At 35.3% G+C, this 22,391-nt stretch overlaps 1 protein-coding gene across 1 annotated transcript in view; it reads right to left on the bottom strand.

Annotated features, from left to right (window-relative positions):
* Positions 1–5,519: 5,519 nt before the first annotated feature.
* The window catches only part of col22a1 (collagen, type XXII, alpha 1), a 100,545-nt gene continuing 83,673 nt past the window's right edge, over positions 5,520–22,391 (bottom strand). The window contains exons 54-64 of the mRNA XM_061741678.1: positions 22,044–22,097; positions 19,959–20,012; positions 19,787–19,840; positions 18,058–18,129; positions 17,947–17,982; positions 17,772–17,816; positions 11,830–12,009; positions 10,112–10,178; positions 9,828–10,010; positions 8,933–9,010; positions 5,520–5,895 (exon numbers count right to left, since the gene is read on the bottom strand). Of these exons, the coding sequence (XP_061597662.1) occupies positions 5,702–5,895; positions 8,933–9,010; positions 9,828–10,010; positions 10,112–10,178; positions 11,830–12,009; positions 17,772–17,816; positions 17,947–17,982; positions 18,058–18,129; positions 19,787–19,840; positions 19,959–20,012; positions 22,044–22,097 (1,017 nt within the window). The 3' untranslated portion in view covers positions 5,520–5,701. The remainder of the gene's footprint in view (positions 5,896–8,932; positions 9,011–9,827; positions 10,011–10,111; positions 10,179–11,829; positions 12,010–17,771; positions 17,817–17,946; positions 17,983–18,057; positions 18,130–19,786; positions 19,841–19,958; positions 20,013–22,043; positions 22,098–22,391) is intronic.

Below are 22,391 nucleotides of genomic sequence, written 5' to 3'. Positions count from 1 at the left end.
CATAATTTCATGAATTTGAGGCATCATATCTCTAATCTGAGGCATAATTTCATGAATCTGATGCATAATTTCATGAATCTGAGGCATAATTTCATGAATTTGAGGCATCATATCTCTAATCTGAGGCATAATTTCATGAATCTGATGCATAATTTCATGAATCCGAGGCATAATTTCATGAATCTGATGCATAATTTCATGAAATTGAGGCATACATTCATGAATTTGAGGCATCATAACTGTAATCTGAGACATCATATCTCTAATCTGAGACATCATATCTCTAATCTGAGGCATCATTTCTCTAATCTGAGACATCATCTCTCTAATTTGAGGCATCATATCTCTAATCTGAGACATCATATCTCTAATCTGAGGCATCATTTCTCTAATCTGAGACATCATATCTCTAATTTGAGGCATCATATCTCTAATCTGAGGCATCATATCTCTAATCTGAGACATCATATCTCTAATCTGAGGCATCATTTCTCTAATCTGAGACATCATATCTCTAATTTGAGGCATCATATCTCTAATCTGAGGCATCATATCTCTAATCTGAGCATCATCTCATGAATCTGAGGCATAATTTCATTAATTTGATGCATAATTTCATGAATCTGATGCATTATTTCATTAATCTGAGGCATCATCTCATGAATATGAGGCATAATTTCATTAATCAGAGCATCATATCTCTAATATGCGGCATCATATCTCTAATCTGAGGCATCATTTCATGAATTTGAGGCATAATTTCATGAATTTGATGCATAATTGCATGAATCTGATGCATAATTTCAGGAATCTGAGGCATCATCTCATGAATCTGAGGAATAATATGAATTTGAGGCATAATCTCATGAATTTGAGGCATAATCTCATGAATTTGAGGCATCTTAAAAAAACAAGGTCTGTATCACAAATGAATCTTTTCAAGTCTTTTTTTTACAGCACAGAAAAAGTTTTCTCCTACATTATGCTCCTGTTTTAAAATATTTAGCACCATGTTATCAGGAAAAAAATCAATATATTTTCATTTTATCAATTAATGCATTGAAACACGTTTTTATTCATTCAGACTTTGAATAATTATTTTCATTATAACTTATTGAAGCTGCAGTAAAAGTCCTCATCTTGGCCTGTAATACAAATTCTATCAAGTATAAATGTAGCTACCATTTACAAAACCACAAAGTTATAACGCTGATTGTTCCATCTTAAACTTCATGAATCTGAGGCATAATTTCATGAATCTGATGTGTAATTTCATGAATTTGAGGCATCATATCTCTAATCTGAGGCATAATTTCATGAATCTGATGCATAATTTCATGAATCTGAGGCATAATTTCATGAATCTGATGCATAATTTCATGAATCTGATGCATCATATCTATTCTGATGCATAATTTCATGAAATTGAGGCATAGATTCATGAATTTGAGGCATCATAACTGTAATCTGAGACATCATATCTCTAATATGAGACATCATATCTCTAATCTGAGGCATAATTTCTCTAATCTGAGACATCATATCTCTAATTTGAGGCATCATATATCTAATCTGAGACATCATATCTCTAATCTGAGGCATCATATCTCTAATCTGAGACATCATATCTCTAATTTGAGGCATCATATCTCTAATCTGAGACATCATATCTCTAATCTGAGGCATTTCTCTAATCTAAGACATCATATCTCTAATTTGAGGCATCATATCTCTAATCTGAGGCATCATATCTCTAATCTGAGGCATCATATGTCTAATCTGAGGCATCATATCTCTAATCTGAGGCATAATTTATCTAATCTGAGACATCATATCTCTAATTTGAGGCATCATATCTCTAATCTGAGGCATAATTTCATTAATCTGATGCATAATTTCATTAATCTGAGGCATCATCTCATGAATCTGAGGCATAATTTCATTAATCAGAGCATCATATCTCTAATATGCGGCATCATATCTCTAATCTGAGGCATCATCTCATGAATTTGAGGCATAATTTCATGAATTTGATGCATAATTGCATGAATCTGATGCATAATTTCAGAAATCTGAGAAATCTCATGAATCTGAGGAATCATATGAATTTGAGGCATAATCTCATGAATTTGAGGCATAATCTCATGAATTTGAGGCATCTTAAAAAAACAAGGTCTGTATCACAAATGAATCTTTTCAAGTCTTTATTTTACAGCACAGAAACAGTTTTCTCCTACATTATGCTCCTGTTTTAAAATATTTAGCACCATTTTATCAGGAAAAAAATCAATATATTTTCATTTTATCAATTAATGCATTGAAACACGTTTTTATTTATTCAGACTTTGAATAATTATTTTCATTATAACTTATTGAAGCTGTAGTAAAAGTCCTCATCTTGGCCTGTAATACAAATTCTATCAAGTATAAATGTAGCTACCATTTACAAAACCACAAAGTTATAACGCTGATTGTTCCATCTTAAACTTCATGAATCTGAGGCATAATTTCATGAATCTGATGCATAATTTCATGAATTTGAGGCATCATATCTCCAATCTGAGGCATAATTTCATGAATCTGATGCATAATTTCATGAATCTGAGGCATCATTTCATGAATCTGATGCATAATTTCATGAATCTGATGCATAATTTCATGAATCTGATGCATCATATCTAATCTGATGCATAATTTCATGAAATTGAGGCATAAATTCATGAATTTGAGGCATCATAACTGTAATCTGAGACATCATATCTCTAATCTGAGACATCATATCTCTAATCTGAGGCATAATTTCTCTAATCTGAGACATCATATCTCTAATCTGAGACTTCATATCTCTAATCTGAGGCATCATATATCTAATCTGAGGCATCATTTCTCTAATCTGAGGCATCATATCTCTAATCTGAGGCATCATATCTCTAATCTGAGGCATAATTTCTCTAATCTGAGACATCATATCTCTAATCTGAGACTTCATATCTCTAATCTGAGGCATCATATCTCTAATCTGAGGCATCATTTCTCTAATCTGAGGATTCATATCTCTAATCTGAGCATCATCTCATGAATCTGAGGCATAATTTCATTAATTTGATGCATAATTTCATGAATCTGATGCATCATATATATAATCTGAGGCATCATTTCTCTAATCTGAGGCATCATATCTCTATTCTGAGGCATCATATCTCTAATCTGAGGCATAATTTCTCTAATCTGAGACATCATATGTCTAATCTGAGACTTCATATCTCTAATCTGAGGCATCATATCTCTAATCTGAGGCATCATTTCTCTAATCTGAGGCATCATATCTCTAATCTGAGACATCATATCTCTAATCTGAGGCATCATTTCTCTAATCTGAGGCATCATATCTCTAATCTGAGCATCATCTCATGAATCTGAGGCATAATTTCATTAATTTGATGCATAATTTCATGAATCTGATGCATAATATCTCTAATATGCGGCATCATATCTCTAATCTGAGGCATCATTTCATGAATTTGAGGCATAATTTCATGAATTTGATGCATAATTGCATGACTCTGATGCATAATTTCAGGAATCTGAGGCATCATCTCATGAATCTGAGGAATCATATGAATTTGAGGCATAATCTCATGAATTTGAGGCATGATCTCATGAATTTGAGGCATAATCTCATGAATCTGAGGCGTCATCAAACCACGAGTTGCTCTGAAGGCAACGACTTCACCCAGTAATTTTTCATAAAGAACCCAGAAAGAAGAACATATGAAGGCATAAAAAAACAAAAGCAAGCACCACATTTTCATTTACATTATTAAACAAGCTAGTTAGCGAATTTAAAAACAGCTAACAGGACAAATAAAACTGTCGTCTTGAAGCGGTGGGACATCATTTCATGAATCTGAAGCATAATCTACTAAATTTGAGGCATAATCTCATGAGTCAACAATAATGTTTCATAAAACCCAGAAAGAAGAACATATAAAGGCATAAAAAAACAAAAGCAAGCATCATGTTTTCATTTACATTATTAAACAAGCTAGTTAGCGAGCTTGAAACCAGCTTCCAGGACAAAAAACGAAACATCTTGGACATAAATGACAGACAGAATCACTGCCACTGGTTCGTAAACTGTCGTTGAAGCTGGAGAGAGAGTCTTGAAATCTGTCTTTTTTAGGCCTAATGGGTCATAACTATTATTTCCAGAAGAGGGAACTCACTTGCCTTGGGAGGAAAAGGAAGTGCCCAAGTCGCCATGATGGCTCCTGGAAATCTGTCTTTGACTCGTTATTATCTCGTTATTATCAAATTTGGCAAATTTTGAATTGGAGTCCTTAGCATAAGTTCTCTGTTTACCCGTTGATAAATGTTCCTAACCTCAGCCTTTGTCATGTGACGTGGGAAGCGACTGGTGAGAATGGAGATACAAGCGGCTGGAAGGAGTTTCTTCTGCAGAAGGGGGTATTATTAACATAATCATTTCCTGAAAATGTAATAACGCCTGAAAAAATGCGGTTTTATTACAAAATGAAATATATAAGATATTACATTTTGGACGTTTATTACAAAATGCGGCTCAACCAACAAGCCTTAAAGAGCACAAGGGATAAACAATGAGATGTGAAAAATTTAATTCACAATTCAACTGCGATTTGTCTAAAAGATGGACTTCTCTACAAGTTAAAATATTTTCTAATAATAACATAATAAATCATTAATCATTCTGCACGCTGATTAATTAACACTCTTCCTGCTAGCATCCCTGTGGTGTTAGCCTCAAACCGTTAGCCACCAATGACAGTAAAACAAACAAAAAACTTCTTTGACAGCGATTTCCATCAGAGATTTCCATCCCTCGCAGGACTTTGATTTAATGAGCAATAAATGATGCGGCACGGCGTCGGTTGTGACGGGTGGCTAACCGATGCGAAACAGGAAGTAAAAAACATGATTTATGGCCGTAAACGTTTTTTCGCAGGAAGCATGCGAGTGTGGAAACAACTGTTTAGCTGCGCTGTTGAGCCGCATTTTGTAATAAACGTCCAAAATGTAATAACTTTGTCATTTAATTTTGTAATAAAGCTGCATTTTGTAATAAATCGCCGCATTTTGTAATACATTTTGCCGCATTATGTAATAAGTTATTACATTTTGAGAAATTTATTACAAAAACGCACTTGCAACTTTTTTATTCTCTAGAAAATGTAATATCATTTGTTTGTTATTGGCGTATATAATTCCAAACTTCAAATAGGAAACTAAAGTTATATTTGGAGTTTTATACATAGATTTATTGGCTACATAGCTCTAAGGGAAATTGCATAAAAAACAACAAAAGTCACTCTTGTATAAATTCATTGTTAAACAAACAACAATAATAGGTATTATTACATAATGCACCATGTTATTACATTTCCTAGAAAATAAAAAAGTTGTAAGTGCATTTTACAATAATCTTCTCAAAATGCAATAACAAAATTTATTACAAAATGCACCGTTATTACAAAATTATCTGAGAAACTTCCCACGTAGTGTAATCCGTAATCCTCCCAAACCCGCTAGCACAAAAACAAAACAAAAGAATCCGACCGGCAGCACCGTTAGTTTCAGCCTTCCAGACTGATTTTACTTTGAAAAGGTAAAAGTTCTTGATGGAGTTTGGTAAGTTCATAAATAGACTTCCAGCGCTCCGTTGTTAAGTCCCCTTCACGTTCTTGGTGTGGGGTCGTTGTGCCAGGCTAGCGTAGTAGGCGCACTGGGACGGGTCGCACTGGCCGGGGGGCCCCGGGGGGCCGGGCTGCCCGTGGGGGCCCGGGTTCCCCGGCTCGCCCTGGGCTCCGCCCTGGCCGGGGCTGCCGTCTTTACCGTAACCTGGGAGTCCGGCCGGACCTGGAACGGAGAGAAAAGGAGGTTAACGCTAAACTGGGGCTGCCGTCTTTACCGTATCCAGGGAGTCCAGCCGGGCCTGGAGCGAGGAGGAAAGCAGGTTAGCGCTAAAATCTGGCTACGATGGTTAAAGGTGGAAGGTTTTACAATCCAAAACTCCATTATATCAGTACAATCTAGAGTCGTCTGCGTACGCCACTAGACGGGCAGCAAAGGGACGGTTTTCTATGGAAGAGTTTTAGGGCCAGGCAGGAGAAAAATAAAAAAAAATATTTTCGACAAAAAAGTCAAAATGTCGAGAAAAAAGTCAAAATTTCGTGAATAAAGTTGAAATGTTAAGAAAAAAGGTGACATTTTGGGAAAAAAGTCGAAATGTCGAGAATAAAGTCGAAATTTCTTGAATAAAGTTGAAATATTAAGAAAAAAGGCGACATTTCGACTTTATTCACGAAATTTTGACTTTATTCTTGAAATTGTATTACAACATTAATCTCGACATTTCGAATTTTTTAAACATTTTATTGAATTGAAATTTGCCGTATCCGGGGAGTCCAGCCGGACCTGGAGCGAGGAGGAAAGGAGGTTAGCGCTAAAATCTGGCTACGATGGTTAAACGTTGGAAGGTTTTACAATCCAAAACTCCGTTATATCAGTACAATCTAGAGTCGTCTGCATACGCCACTAGACGGGCAGCAAAGGGACGGTTTTCTACAGAAGAGTATTAGGGCCAGGCAGGAGAAAAATAAAAATAATATTTTCGAGAAAAAAGTCGAAATGTCGAGAAAAAAGTCAACATTTCGTGAATAAAGTTGAAATGTTAAGAAAAAAGGGGAAATTTTGGGAAAAAAGTTGAAATGTCGAGATTAATGTTGATGTACAATTTCGAGGAAAAAGTCGAAATGTCAAGAATAAAGTCGAAATTTCGTGAATAAAGTTGAAATATTAAGAAAAAAGGCAAAATTTCGACTTTATTCCCGAAATTTCGACTTTATTCTTGAAATTGTATTACAACATTAATCTCGACATTTCGACTTTTTAAAAAAAATTTCAATTGAAATTTGCCGTATCCGGGGAGCCGGGCCTGGAGCGGGGAGGAAAGGAGGTTAGCGCTAAAATCTGGCTACGATGGTTAAAAGTTGGAAGGTTTTACAACTCCGTTATATCAGTACAATCTACAGAAGAGTATTAGGGCCAGGCAGGAGAAAAAAGTCGAAATGTCGTGAAAAAAGTGAAAATGTCAAAAAAAAAAATTTGAGAATAAAGTTGAAATTTTGTGAATAAAGTTGAAATGTTAAGAAAAAAGGTGAAATTTTGGGAAAAAAGTCGAAATGTCGAGATTAAGGTTGATGTACAATTTCGAGGAAAAAGTCGAAATGTCGAGAAAAAAGTCGAAATTTCGTGAATAAAGTTGAAATATTAAGAAAAAAAGGCGACATTTCAACTTTATTCACGAAATTTCGACTTTATTCTTGAAATTGTATTACAACATTAATATCGACATTTCGACTTTTTAAAAATGTTATTGAATTGAAATTTGCCGTATCCGGGGAGTCCAGCCGGACCTGGAGCGGAGGAAAGGAGGTTAGCGCTAAAATCTGGCTACGATGGTTAAACGTTGGAAGGTTTTACAATCCAAAACTCCGTTATATCAGTACAATCTAGAGTCGTCTGCGTACGCCACTAGACGGGCAGCAAAGGGACGGTTTTCTACAGAAGAGTATTAGGGCCAGGCAGGAGAAAAATAAAAATAATATTTTCGAGAAAAAAGACAAAATTTCAAGAAAAAAGTCGAAATTTCGTCAATAAAGTTGAAATGTTAAGAAAAAAGGGGAAATTTTGGGAAAAAAGTTGAAATGTCGATATTAATGTTGATGTACAATTTCGTGGAAAAAGTCAAAATGTCGAGAATAAAGTTGAAATATTAAGAAAAAAGGCGACATTTCGAATTTATTCGAAATGTCGAGAAAAAAATCTAAATGTCGAGAAAAAAGTAAAAAATTTCGTGAATAAAATTGAAATGTTAAGAAAAAAGGGGAAATTTTGGGAAAAAAGTTGAAATGTCGAGATTAATGTTGATGTACAATTTCGAGGAAAAAGTCGAAATGTTGAGAAAAAAGTCGAAATGTCGAGAATAAAGTCGAAATTTTGTGAATAAAGTTGAAATATTAAGAAAAAGGGCGACATTTCGACTTTATTCACAAAATTTCGACTTTATTTTTGAAATTGTATTACAACATTAATCTCAACATTTCGACTTTTTTTAAAATTTTATTGAATTGAAATTTGCCGTATCCGGGGAGTCCGGCCGGGCCTGGAGCGAGGAGGAAAGGAGGTTAGCGCTAAAATCTGGCTACGATGGTTAAACGTTGGAAGGTTTTACAATCCAAAACTCCGTTATATCAGTACAATCTAGAGTCGTCTGCATACGCCACTAGACGGGCAGCAAAGGGACGGTTTTCTACAGAAGAGTATTAGGGCCAGGCAGGAGAAAAATAAGAATAATATTTTCGAGAAAAAAGTCGAAATGTCGAGAAAAAAGTAAAAATTTCAAGAAAAAAGTAAAAATTTCATGAATAAAGTTGAAATGTTGAGAAAAAAGTCGAAATGTCGACAATAATGTTGATGTACAATTTCGAGGAAAAAGTCGAAATGTCGAGAAAAAAGTCAAAATTTCGTGAATAAAGTTGAAATATTAAGAAAAAAGGCAAAATTTCGACTTTATTCTTGAAATTGTATTGCAACATTAATCTCGACATTTCGACTTTTTTAAAAATTTTATTGATTTGAAATTTGCCGTATCCGGGGAGCCGGGCCTAGAGCGGGGAGGAAAAGTAGGTTAGCTCTAAACTGCACCATCACTCCTTCAAAACCGATTGTCTTTTTTTAACTACATTTACATATAATTGAGTATTATATCACTGTATTGAATAGTTATTAAAGTAGGGGTGTTCGTATTCTTTTTTTAACATGCATGTTCGAAATAAAATCTTCAAATCAAATCAAATCAATCGTGATCTGTGAGGAAGATTCCGGTTTTTACCTATCGGTCCAGAAGGACCTTGTAGTCCTCGTTCTCCGATTCCAGCGTCTCCTTTTTCTCCTCTCGTTCCTTTCTCACCTAGAAGAAAAAAAAGAAAAACAGATTTCAGCCTGTTTTTACCAAACGAAGGACAAGTAAAAAAATGTCTTTAGATGTAATTAATTGTTAACGAAAATAAAAAAATAAACTTTAACACCAGCTACTTTCTGCTACCTGCTGTAACCGTTCATTAAAAGCTCATTATACCACAGTGAACAACCAATCAGATCATTATACCACAGTTAACAACCAATCAGATCATTATACCACAGTTAACAACCAATCAGATCATTATACCACAGTTAACAACCAATCAGATCATTATACCACAGTTAACAACCAATCAGATCATTATACCACAGTTAACAACCAATCAGATCATTATACCACAGTTAACAACCAATCAGAGTGCAGGATTCCACCTTTCTGATACCTGATACGTTTTACAAAAACACAACCTTCCATTAATTTTGTCCTGGATTCGTTTTTTTAAGATCTCTGTTCCTTTTAAGTTATACTTTTTTTTTTTTTAGAATTTTTTCTGTATTTTGATTGGCAAAATTTTCTTATAAGCTCAATTCCACATAATTTGCAGAATTCTGTGGTCCACTAATTCAAGAAAGTATCCAGATTATTCCATAAACAGATACCTTTTACAGAAACACAACGTTCCATTAATTAAATTAGCAGTTTGAGACGTTATTCATGTGGAAGATCAATAATTCTGACTGGTGAACTTGGAAAAGCTGCAGAACCGGTTAAAGAAAACTCTGGATAAGCGACTCTGCTAGCACCGCTAGGTGTTTTTCCTACCCTAGCAGCACCGCTGAGAGTGATTTTTGGTGTTTTTTCTCACCCTTGGGCCCCAGCGGTCCTCGCGGTCCTTCTCCTCCGTTCTGGCCGGGCATGCCTGGCTCTCCGGGGGGCCCCGATCGTCCGGGCATGCCCTCTTTACCCTGAGGCCCCGGGGGTCCCGGACGGCCCGCCGTGCTCTTCACGCTAGTGGGCTGGATCTGGGACATGAGGTACGCCATCTTGGCTGGAACACAACGATAAATTCCCAAACAATTCAGTCAAATTCATCAGGAATGTGACACCATCATGTAAATGCCCGTGTTTCCACCGCGTCACGTTTCTCACCGTCTAATTGTTTCGACAGTTCTTCCTGGATGAGCCGCCTCATCTGCTCCAGCGACACCGACTCCCCCTGTTGCCGTGGCGACAGAGAGATGTTAGTGTTCAGTTATTGGTTATTGTTTATTGGACGGATCCCCAATAAACAAAGGAGATGATTTCAGTTATCAATGCTTCCGTTTCAATCACCTCAGGCTGCCGTGATTTCTTCGGCGGCATCAACACTGACTACGTTTCCATCAGTCAAAATTGGGGTTAAGGTCAATATTCCGAAACATTGGGAATAATCTGTTTCCTGAATAAAGTCAAAATTTCAAGAATAAAGTAGAAATTTCGAGAAGAAAGTCAAAATTTCGTGAATAAAGTCGGAATTTCGTGAATAAAGTCGGAATTTCGTGAATAAAGCCGAAATTTCGTGAATAAAGTCAAAATGTCGAGAATAAAGTCGAAATTCTGTGAATAAAGTCGGAATTTCGTGAATAAAGTCGGAATTTCGTGAATAAAGTCGAAATTTCGAGAAGAAAGTCGAACTTTCGTGAATAAAGTCGGAATTTCGTAAATAAAGTCGGAATTTCGAGAATAAAGTCGAAATTTTGTGAATAAAGTCGAAATTTCGAGAAGAAAGTCGAAATTTCGTGAATAAAGTCGAAATTTCGAGAATAAAGTCGAAATTTCGAGAAGAAAGTCGAAATTTCGAGAAGAAAGTCGAAATTTCGTGAATAAAGTCGAAATTTCGAGAAGAAAGTCGAAATTTCGTGAATCAAGTCGAAATTTCGTGAATAAAGTCGGAATTTCGTAAATAAAGTCGGAATTTCGAGAATAAAGTCGAAATTTTGTGAATAAAGTCGAAATTTCGAGAATAAAGTAAAAATTTCGAGAAGAAAGTCGAAATTTCGTGAATAAAGTCGAAATTTCGAGAATAAAGTCGAAATTTCGAGAAGAAAGTCGAAATTTCGAGAAGAAAGTCGAAATTTCGAGAAGAAAGTCGAAATTTCGAGAAGAAAGTAGAAATTTCGTGAATAAAGTAGAAATTTCGAGAATAAAGTAGAAATTTCGAGAATAAAGTAGAAATTTCGAGAAGAAAGTCGAAATTTCGAGAATAATGTCGGAATTTCGAGAATAAAGTCAAAATTTCGAGAAGAAAGTCGAAATTTCGTGAATAAAGTCGAAATTTCGAGAATAAAGTTGAAATTTCGAGAAGAAAGTCGAAATTTCGAGAATAATGTCGGAATTTCGAGAATAAAGTCAAAATTTCGAGAAGAAAGTCGAAATTTCGTGAATAAAGTCGAAATTTCGAGAATAAAGTTGAAATACATTTGGACTTTTTTTCTCAAAATTGTACTTTCAACATTTTTCTTTTAGACTTTTTTCTCGAAGACTATAATGAAAAAACATCTTCCTCCTCTAAAAGATTGTTTATTTTTCTCCTGCCTGAACCTAATACTCTTCTGTAGAAATCCCGTTTACATGACCAAATATTCAGTTATAAAAGGAGGAACCCAGGGGTCATTTTCAGGTTTTTAAAAATCGGAATATGAGCAAATTCCGGTTATTCAAAAGGGTTATTGGTGTTTACGTGGCCGTGTAACCGGGTTATTGATCATATTCTGGTTAGAAAAGGGTTATTGATGCTGGAAACGTAGTCACTGTTTCAAACACTAATAATTAAGGTTATACAGACGACACTCAAACATGAATTAAGGTTTTATAAAGTCGTTACTCACCCTGGGGCCGGGCAGACCCGGGTTCCCGGAGGGTCCTTGGGCCCCCGTAGGGCCGATCTCTCCTTGGGGCCCCGACATTCCCATCATCCCCGTGTGGCCCTTCCTGCCCGGGGGGCCGGGGTTTCCGGGCATACCGGGCTCTCCACCGTGTCCTTTATCTCCCTTCGTACCTGCGGTTCCCTGGAACAGGTAAGTGTTTGTTTAGGGAACGTCAGGAAAGGAGGGAAGACGATGCAAAGATACAGAACTGTTCTACTGTAGAACACATCCACATTTCAAGACTCAAGTTGATGTAACTATGTTAAATCGACTTTTTTAAAACTTCAAAACTCTTTTAAACTCCTTTAAAACTCTTTAAAACTCTTTTAAAACTCTTTTAAACTCCTTTAAAACTCTTTAAAACTCGTTAAACTCTTTAAAACTCTTTTAAAAGTCCTATAAACTCTTTTTAAAATCTTTAAACTCTTTTAAACTCTTTAAAACTCTTTAAAACTCATTTAAAACTCTTTAAAACTCGTTAAAACTCTTTTAAAACTCTTTTAAACCTCTTTAAAACTCTTTTAAACTCATTTAAAACTCTTTTAAAACTCCTTCAAAAACCCCTTTAAAACTCTTTTAAAAGTCCTATAAACTCTTTTTAAACTCTTTAAAACTATTTTAAAAGTCTTTTAAACTCCTTTAAAACTCTTTAAAACTCGTTAAACTCTTTAAAACTCTTTTAAAAGTCCTTTAAACTCTTTTTAAACTCTTTAAACTCTTTAAAACTCTTAAAACTTCTTTAAAACTCTTTAAAACTCGTTAAAACTCTTTTAAAACGCTTTTAAACTCTTAAAAACTCCTTTAAAACTCTTTAAACTCTTTAAAACTGTGTTGTCTTGAAAGTGTTTGTTTAGGAAACGTCAGGAAAGGGAGGGAAGACGATGCAAAGATACATTTCAGAACTGGTCAACTGCTTATTGTCACATACTGTATATCTAATCAGCCAATCACTTGGCAGCAGCTCATTCATGTAAATATGGCCAAGATGGTTGAAGTTGAAACTGAGCATCAGAGTGGTGCAGGAATGTGATGTAAGTAACTTAAGACTTGACATGGTTGTGTCAGCTGATCCACTGGGGTTCACAGACAAACACCTCTGTGGTTTACAAAGGATGAGTCAAAAATGAAAAAATATCCAGCAGTGAAAATGGTTTTCTATCCTTTGCTTCCTATATTGCTGTCTATAATGGTCCCAAGATATTTATTTCTGCCACCCACGACAGATGGAAGGTGCGATGAAAATGCCCTTGAAGTATTGACCAACATGAAAACTTGGACCCACCATCTCCTGCACCAGCAGTTCAAGCTGCTGCTGATAGTGAAACATTTATGGATCCACTTTAGGCTCCTGGCAGCCATATCAGCACCATGGAAAGTTCTCCTCTACCCGTCTGCAGGTCAGAGCATCAGGAGTTTCATGCTGACCTGCAGCCCCCCCTCTGATCATCCCACTGCTGCTTCCACCTGCAGTCCCCCCTCTGATCATCCCACTGCTGCTTCCACCTGCAGTCGCCCCCCTGATCATCCCACTGCTGCTTCCACCTTGCAGCCCCCCTCTGATCATCCCACTGCTGCTTCCACCTGCAGTTTCCCCTCTGATCATCCCACTGCTGCTTCCACCTGCAGTCCCCCCTCTGATCATCCCACTGCTGCTTCCACCTGCAGTTTCCCCCTCTGATCATCCCACTGCTGCTTCCACCTGCAGTCGCCCCCCTGATCATCCCACTGCTGCTTCCACCTTGCAGCCCCCCTCTGATCATCCCACTGCTGCTTCCACCTGCAGTTTCCCCTCTGATCATCCCACTGCTGCTTCCACCTGCAGTCCCCCCTCTGATCATCCCACTGCTGCTTCCACCTGCAGTTTCCCCCCTCTGATCATCCCACTGCTGCTTACACCTGCAGTCCCCCCTCTGATCATCCCACTGCTGCTTACACCTGCAGTCCCCCCTCTGATCATCCCACTGCTGCTTCCACCTTGCAGCCCCCCTCTGATCATCCCACTGCTGCTTCCACCTGCAGTTTCCCCTCTGATCATCCCACTGCTGCTTCCACCTGCAGTCCCCCCTCTGATCATCCCACTGCTGCTTCCACCTGCAGTCCCCCCTCTGATCATCCCACTGCTGCTTCCACCTGCAGTCCCCCCTCTGATCATCCCACTGCTGCTTCCACCTGCAGTTTCCCCCTCTGATCATCCCACTGCTGCTTCCACCTGCAGTCGCCCCCCTGATCATCCCACTGCTGCTTCCACCTTGCAGCCCCCCTCTGATCATCCCACTGCTGCTTCCACCTGCAGTTTCCCCTCTGATCATCCCACTGCTGCTTCCACCTGCAGTCCCCCCTCTGATCATCCCACTGCTGCTTCCACCTGCAGTTTCCCCCTCTGATCATCCCACTGCTGCTTCCACCTGCAGTCGCCCCCCTGATCATCCCACTGCTGCTTCCACCTTGCAGCCCCCCTCTGATCATCCCACTGCTGCTTCCACCTGCAGTTTCCCCTCTGATCATCCCACTGCTGCTTCCACCTGCAGTCCCCCCTCTGATCATCCCACTGCTGCTTCCACCTGCAGTTTCCCCCCTCTGATCATCCCACTGCTGCTTACACCTGCAGTCCCCCCTCTGATCATCCCACTGCTGCTTACACCTGCAGTCCCCCCTCTGATCATCCCACTGCTGCTTCCACCTTGCAGCCCCCCTCTGATCATCCCACTGCTGCTTCCACCTGCAGTTTCCCCTCTGATCATCCCACTGCTGCTTCCACCTGCAGTCCCCCCTCTGATCATCCCACTGCTGCTTCCACCTGCAGTTTCCCCCTCTGATCATCCCACTGCTGCTTCCACCTGCAGTCCCCCCTCTGATCATCCCACTGCTGCTTCCACCTGCAGTCCCCCCTCTGATCATCCCACTGCTGCTTCCACCTGCAATCCCCCCTCTGATCATCCCACTGCTGCTTCCACCACACAATTAATTATGAGTGTCAAAACGCACGAGTATTTGAAATTTGGCCCATTGATGGGCCCGTAGGCCACTTGGCAGGTCACTTCCTAGTGCTGCTATATATATATATATATATATATATATATATATATATATATATATATATATATATATATATATATATATATATATATATATATATATATATTATTATTAAAAATGCATATATATATATATATATATATATATATATATATATATATATATATATATATATATATATGCCTCAAGTTTTTACCAACATGGTATTAACCATTGATATACAGACAAAGTAAAAAAGAAAAAAAAAGAGTTGATCATCCGTCTGGAAAAGTTCCATTTCCGTCCTGACAATCAAACTGAGTTTATTTATTTATTATCTGAGCGTTCATACGGATATGACTTTACTCCCACTGGGGGTTTCTCTCTGACGGTGGAATCTTCTTCACACTGTGATGAGTCAGCACCTTGGACCGACTCGTCTCCTCAAACGTGGGCAGTTTCATTTTGTCCACTTTTAGAGCGAAACCTCACAGGTTATTTAGTTCTGTTAAAAACTGCATCTGCATCATCACTGCTGCTTCTCCTTCTCCACACTTCCTCTTCCTGTCCATGGGTTACTGTCTTGGACGTTCAGGACCGGAAGTATTTGGTGGATGTGAGATTGTCTTGTGAGTTTATCTATAAAACCACTACACCACAAGTCAAAGTCAACATCTGTTTTCACCCCTATGGTGAATAATCCTGATTTCCAGCCTGGGATGTGGATGTTGGTTTTAAACAGTGATAATGGTGTTCATAGACTCAGGGATTTACTCGCTGATAATATGGTTATGACATTTGAACAAATGATAGAGGGATATTCTACAGGAAGAGAGATATTATATTATGTTATATTATATTATATTATATTATGTTATGTTATGTTATGTTATGTTATATTATATTATATTATATTATATTATATTATGTTATATTATATTATATTATATTATATTATATTATATTATGTTATATTATATTATGTTATATTATATTATGTTATGTCATGTTATATTATATTATGTTATGTTATGTTATGTTATGTTATATTATATTATATTATATTATATTATATTATGTTATATTATATTATATTATATTATATTATATTATATTATGTTATATTATATTATGTTATATTATATTATGTTATGTCATGTTATATTATATTATGTTATGTTATGTTATGTTATGTTATATTATATTATATTATATTATATTATGTTATATTATATTATATTATATTATATATTATATTATATTATATTATATTATATTATATTATATTATATTATGTTATATTATATTATGTCATGTTATATTATATTATATTATATTATGTTATGTTATATTATATTATATTATATTATATTATATTATATTATATTATATTATATTATGTTATATTATATTATATTATATCATATTATATTATGTTATGTTATATTATATTATGTTATATTATATTATGTCATGTTATATTATATTATATTATATTATATTATGTTATATTATATTATGTTATGTCATGTTATATTATATTATATTATATTATATTATATTATGTTATATTATATTATGTTATGTCATGTTATATTATATAATATTATGTTATATTATATTATATTATATTATATATTATATTATGTTATATTATATTATATTATATTATATTATATTATATTATATTATATTATATTATATTATATTATGTTATATTATATTATATTATATATTATATTATGTTATATTATATTATATTATATTATATTTTGTTATATTATATTATATTATATTATATTATGTTATATTATATTATATTATATTATATTATATTATATTATGTTATATTATATTATATTATATTATATTATATTATGTTATATTATATTATATATTATATATTATATTATGTTATATTATATTATATTATATTATATTATGTTATATTATATTATATCATATTATATTATATATTATATTATGTTATATTATATTATATATTATATATTATATTATGTTATATTATATTATATTATATTATATTATATTATGTTATATTATATTATATTATATATTATGTTATGTTATATTATATTATATTATATTATATTATATTATATTATATTATATTATGTTATATTATATTATATTATATTATATTATATTATATTATATTATATTATATTATATTATGTTAAGTTGTGTTATGTTATGTTATATTATATTATATTATATTATATTATATTATATTATATTATATTATATTATATTATATTATATTATATTATTTCACTATCACTGTAGTGTCAATAATCTCATTGGGTGAGAACAGTTGCCTTGATTGACTTAACTCTTTAACGAGGAATACACAAAGGGCTATGAATCTGAGCTAAGGTAAGAATTAACAAACAAAAAATCACTCTTTAACGAGGAAAAAAACTAAAACGATGAATCTAAGCTAGGAAACAAGTTAACAAATAAAAAAAAACACTCTTTAACGAGGAACAAACATAACAGAGGAACAGAACCTCAGAACTAAGTCCCCGTGAAACAATAGCATTTTATTATTATTGGCCTAATTTCCCAGAACAATAAGACACATTTGGCTCTTCATGAACATTAATGAGCTTAATGCTTAACTTCCGTACAGGAAGCTGATGTCGGTGTGAAGTTTGTTTAAAGACGTTACAGGTCGACTCCGACACGTATTTACTGCTTAATGATGAAATAATGGTTTAATAATTGTCCTTCAAGTATCTTTACACAGACGTGTTGATCCAGTAAACATGTGTTAATTCAGGTTTGACTTCCTGTGGTGATGGCGCCCCCTAGCTGTCGGGGGTTAAACTCACCTGCAAATTCATGTGTTAGTGTGTGATTCTCACCTTATCTCCTTTGAGGCCGCGGTCGCCTTGTCTGCCTGGAATTCCCTTCAAAACAATGGAAATAAACAGATTTAAGCAGGAAATACCCAAACAGTGTATATAAGAAATACAATCAATCCCTTAATTAGGAAGATGGATGTGTGAATTATGTTTATGAACACATGAAAGCTCGTACCTGTTTACCCTCCGGTCCGCTAGGACCTGGTGGACCCTGAAAGACACAAGTTTACGTTAGTCATTACCCATAATCCCCAGTAAATTAACAGAAGCAGATTCATCCACTCACCGCGGGGCCCTTGGGCCCGCTGAATCCCGGTAACCCGGGACTACCGGGCTCTCCCTTGTCCCCCCACTGACCCTGGAGGACAGAGATGACAGGGTTAGAGATGACAGGGTTAGAGATGACAGGGTTATTACGTGCACACACATGCTTATACCAGGGTTGTTTTCGTCAACGATAACGAAATTATTTCGTTGACGCACCTTTTTTCATGACGATAACGAGACGGTGACGGGCTTAACGAGCTTAACGAGCTTAACAAGGCTCTTTGACGACTAAAACATGACGAGACGTGTTTGAGTTTTCGTTGACGAGACGAGACGAAAATGTTAGCGGGTCAGACGTTCAAAATGCCCGACCTTTCTGGGGCTCGGTGTACGGAAACGTAGAGGGAGACGGCGATAAATAGTAACAAAATGTTAATAAAAGAGTAAAAAGTGTCACCACACTACTGCTTTAAAAACAAACATTAAAGTTTAAAATCAATTCTAAAATGGACAGGAAGCCAGTGGAGTGAATAGAGGACTGGAGTAACCGGAGTGCTCACGTCTTTTAGTGTTTGTTAACGGACGAGCAGCTGCTTCTGCACTAGCTGAAGGCTAATAGAGACTTGGAGACGCTAACATATGTAGCATTACAATAGTCTGATCTGGAGCTGATTAGAGCGGGAACAGCTTTCTCCAGGTCGATTTAAAAAAGATTTCACTTTGGCTCGGAGGCGTAACTGATAAAAACTTGTCCTAACAATAGGGCTGTGCGATTAATCGATTTTAAATCTAAATCGGATTTATTAATCACAATCGATGTTAAAAAAAAGGAAATCGGAAAATGGATTTTCCTTTTTTGCAGCTGCATTACAGACAGAGCTCGTCTAGTATCTTTGTTTGGTCAAGAAAATGGTAAATGTCACTTTACTAAACTCAAGGAGGATTTACAGGATCTTTCAATTGCACTTCATTCCCAATAGGGACATTTGTTTGCTATTTTTCTTTAAAAATAAAGATACAATATTTGAAACAATTTATTCCATTTTCTTTTGTAGTTTTACCAAAAAAATCGAAATCGAAATCGAAAATCGGGTTTTCAGAGAAAAAAATTGGAATTTTATTTTTGTCCAAAATCGCCCAGCCCTACCTAACAACATTATCAACTTGTTTGTCAATTTTGAAAAAACTATCAAAAATAACAACCAGATTTCTGACATAAGGACTGGAAGACAAGGACGAGGCGCTAAAGCTAAAGCTAGTCGTCCCAGTTTAAGTGCAGGAAGTTCTGGTCCGACCACTGCTGGATGTTAGCAAAACATGCTAGGAGGGAACTTTGTGCATCAGTATCTCTGGGCTTCAATAACAGATAGATTAGCAGATCATCTGCGTAACAGTGAAATGATGGTTGTGCCCCGCTATAATAGACCCAAGTGGTAACATTTATAAGGAGAAGAGAACTGGACCAAGAATAGAACCTTGCGGGACGCCGTAAGAGAGAAAATCACTAGAGGAGCAGGAGTCACCAATCATCACAGAAACAGTTCTATCAGACAAATACGAAGTAAATCACTCGAGTAAAGATTGACATTTTTCAAAAGTGGAGTTGTTTTCCAGAAACCGTAACTGATAAAAACAACTTTCTCTAAAACCTTAGAGAGAAAGGGCTTGTGAGAGACGGGTCTGAAATTCAATTGATAACAATTGTCCCAGTTTTTTGTAAAAGAGGATTTAAAGGACGTATCACTCACCGGAGTTCCAGGGAGACCGGATTTCCCCGACGGTCCTGGTTCTCCCTGTTTTCCCTGCGATGGAAAATACACAACGATTTAAAGATTGGAAGAGAAAACGAACAGAAGATGACGGGGTGAAGAACGATGCTTCATTTCTTCTGTCCTCAGTAAGTGATTAAAACCGACTCACCGGTTCTCCTCGTGGTCCCATGATTCCTTCTGGACCTGCAGGTCCTTTAGGGCCCTGAAAACACAGAAACACAACGATGGGAACTTATTATCCTGGATATCAGGGAGAGTTCATCATCATCATCCTCAGGGAGTTTGGGGAACAAAGGTTTGATGATTCGAGCCTCATTTGGAGCAGGAAGTGAACCAGGAACCCTAAACCCTAGAATATAAATCCTCCAACAGATCCAGTTCCTAGAAAGCAGAAGCTAATTTACAGACTTCTGTTTTCACAATCTGAGGATTTAGTTATTCTGCTTCCTGCTATCAGACCAGGTTCAAGGTTCAATGTTCAAGGTTCAATGTTCAAGGTTCAAGGTTCAAGGTTCACTTTACTGTCATTCCAAAAGTCTTACTTAAATCTATGTATATATTTACTTACACACATATTCACACACATATACCCATACATACTCATATATGTATATATATATATATATATATATATATATATACATATATATTAATATAATATATTAATTGTGATAGTGAATTGTGATAGTGAATTGTAAAGTGTGTTAATTGTGAGTTAACTGTGAGTTAATTGTGAGTAAATTGTGAGTTAATTGTGAGTTAATTGTGAATTAATTATGAGTTAATTATGAGTTAATTGTGAGTTAATTGTGAGTTAATTGTGTGATAGTGAATTATAAAGTGAGTTAATTGTGAGTTAACTGTGAGTTAACTGTGAGTTAATTGTGAGTAAATTGTGAGTAAATTGTGAGTTAATTGTGAGTTAATTGTGAGTTAATTATGAGTTAATTATGAGTTAATTGTGAGTTAATTATGAGTTAATTGTGAGTTAATTGTGAGTTAATTGTGAGTTAATTATGAGTTAATTGTGAGTTAATTGTGAGTTAATTGTGTGATAGTGAATTATAAAGTGAGTTAATTGTGAGTTAATTGTGAGTTAACTGTGAGTTAATTGTGAGTTAACTGTGAGTTAATTGTGAGTAAATTGTGAGTTAATTGTGAGTTAATTGTGAGTTAACTGTGAGTTAATTGTGAGTTAACTGTGAGTTAATTGTGAGTAAATTGTGAGGTAATTGTGAGTTAATTGTGTGATAGTGAATTATAAAGTGAGTTAATTGTGAGTTAATTGTGAGTTAATTGTGTGATAGTGAATTATAAAGTGAGTTAATTGTGAGTTAATTGTGAGTTAATTATGAGTTAATTGTGAGTTAGTTGTGAGTTAATTGTGAGTTAATTGTGAGTTAATTGTGAGTTAATTGTGTGATAGTGAATTATAAAGTGAGTTAATTGTGAGTTAATTGTGAGTTAACTGTGAGTTAATTGTGAGTTAATTGTGAGTTAACTGTGAGTTAATTGTGAGTTAATTGTGAGTTAATTGGAGATAATTGTGTGATAGTGAATTGTGAGTTAATTGTGAGTTAATTGTGCGTTTATTGTGAGTTAATTGTGAGTTAATTGTGCGTTTATTGTGAGTTAATTGTGAGTTAATTGTGAGTTAATTGTGAGTTAATTGTGAGTTAATTGTGTGATAGTGAATTGTAAAGTGAGTGAATTGTGAGTTAATTGTGAGTTAATTGTGAGTTAATTGTGAGTTAATTGTGAGTTAATTGTGTGATGGTGAATTGTAAAGTGAGTTAATTGTGAGTTAATTGTGAGTTAATTGTGAGTTAATTGTGAGTGAATTGTGAGTGAATTGTGAGTGAATTGTGAGTTAATTGTGAGTTAATTGTGTGATAGTGAATTGTAAAGTGAGTTAATTGTGAGTTAATTGTGAGTTAATTGTGAGTTAACTGTGAGTTAATTGTGAGTTAATTGTGAGTTAATTGTGAGTTAATTGTGAGTTAACTGTGAGTTAATTGTGAGTTAATTGTGAGTTAATTGTGAGTTAATTGTGAGTTAATTGTGCGTTTATTGTGCGTTTATTGTGAGTTAATTGTGAGTTAATTGTGCGTTTATTGTGCGTTTATTGTGAGTTAATTGTGAGTTAATTGTGAGTTAACTGTGAGTTAATTGTGAGTTAATTGTGAGTTAATTGTGAGTTAATTGTGAGTTAATTGCGTGAAAGTGAACGAACCTCCTTCCCCGGTTTACCATCGTGTCCCGCTGATCCAGGTTTTCCGTCTCCTCCCTGAAATAGAAATAATGAAGAATGAATAAAAGAAGAGCTTTGAGCTCTGAGTGAAGGGAGAAACTTACTGCAGTAAAACAAATTGCCTCAACAAACATTCCTCAAAAAATAAAAAAGATTTTTAAAATAAAAGGTGCAGTTACATGTTTCCTTCATCCTTAAAAAATCTAAGCAAATCACCAATTAAATAAATACCCAAATCAACATCAAGCCACTCATTAATTTAATATAAGGAAATCATCCTTCTTTTCAATGTTTTTTTTTTAAATAAAGTTAAAGTTCTACATAATCAAT

This window comes from Cololabis saira, chromosome 15, assembly GCF_033807715.1.
Source record: "Cololabis saira isolate AMF1-May2022 chromosome 15, fColSai1.1, whole genome shotgun sequence".
Taxonomy (NCBI): domain Eukaryota; kingdom Metazoa; phylum Chordata; class Actinopteri; order Beloniformes; family Belonidae; genus Cololabis; species Cololabis saira.
Note: the sequence above shows the minus strand (reverse complement) of the source record. Positions and strands in the feature narration are given on the sequence as shown.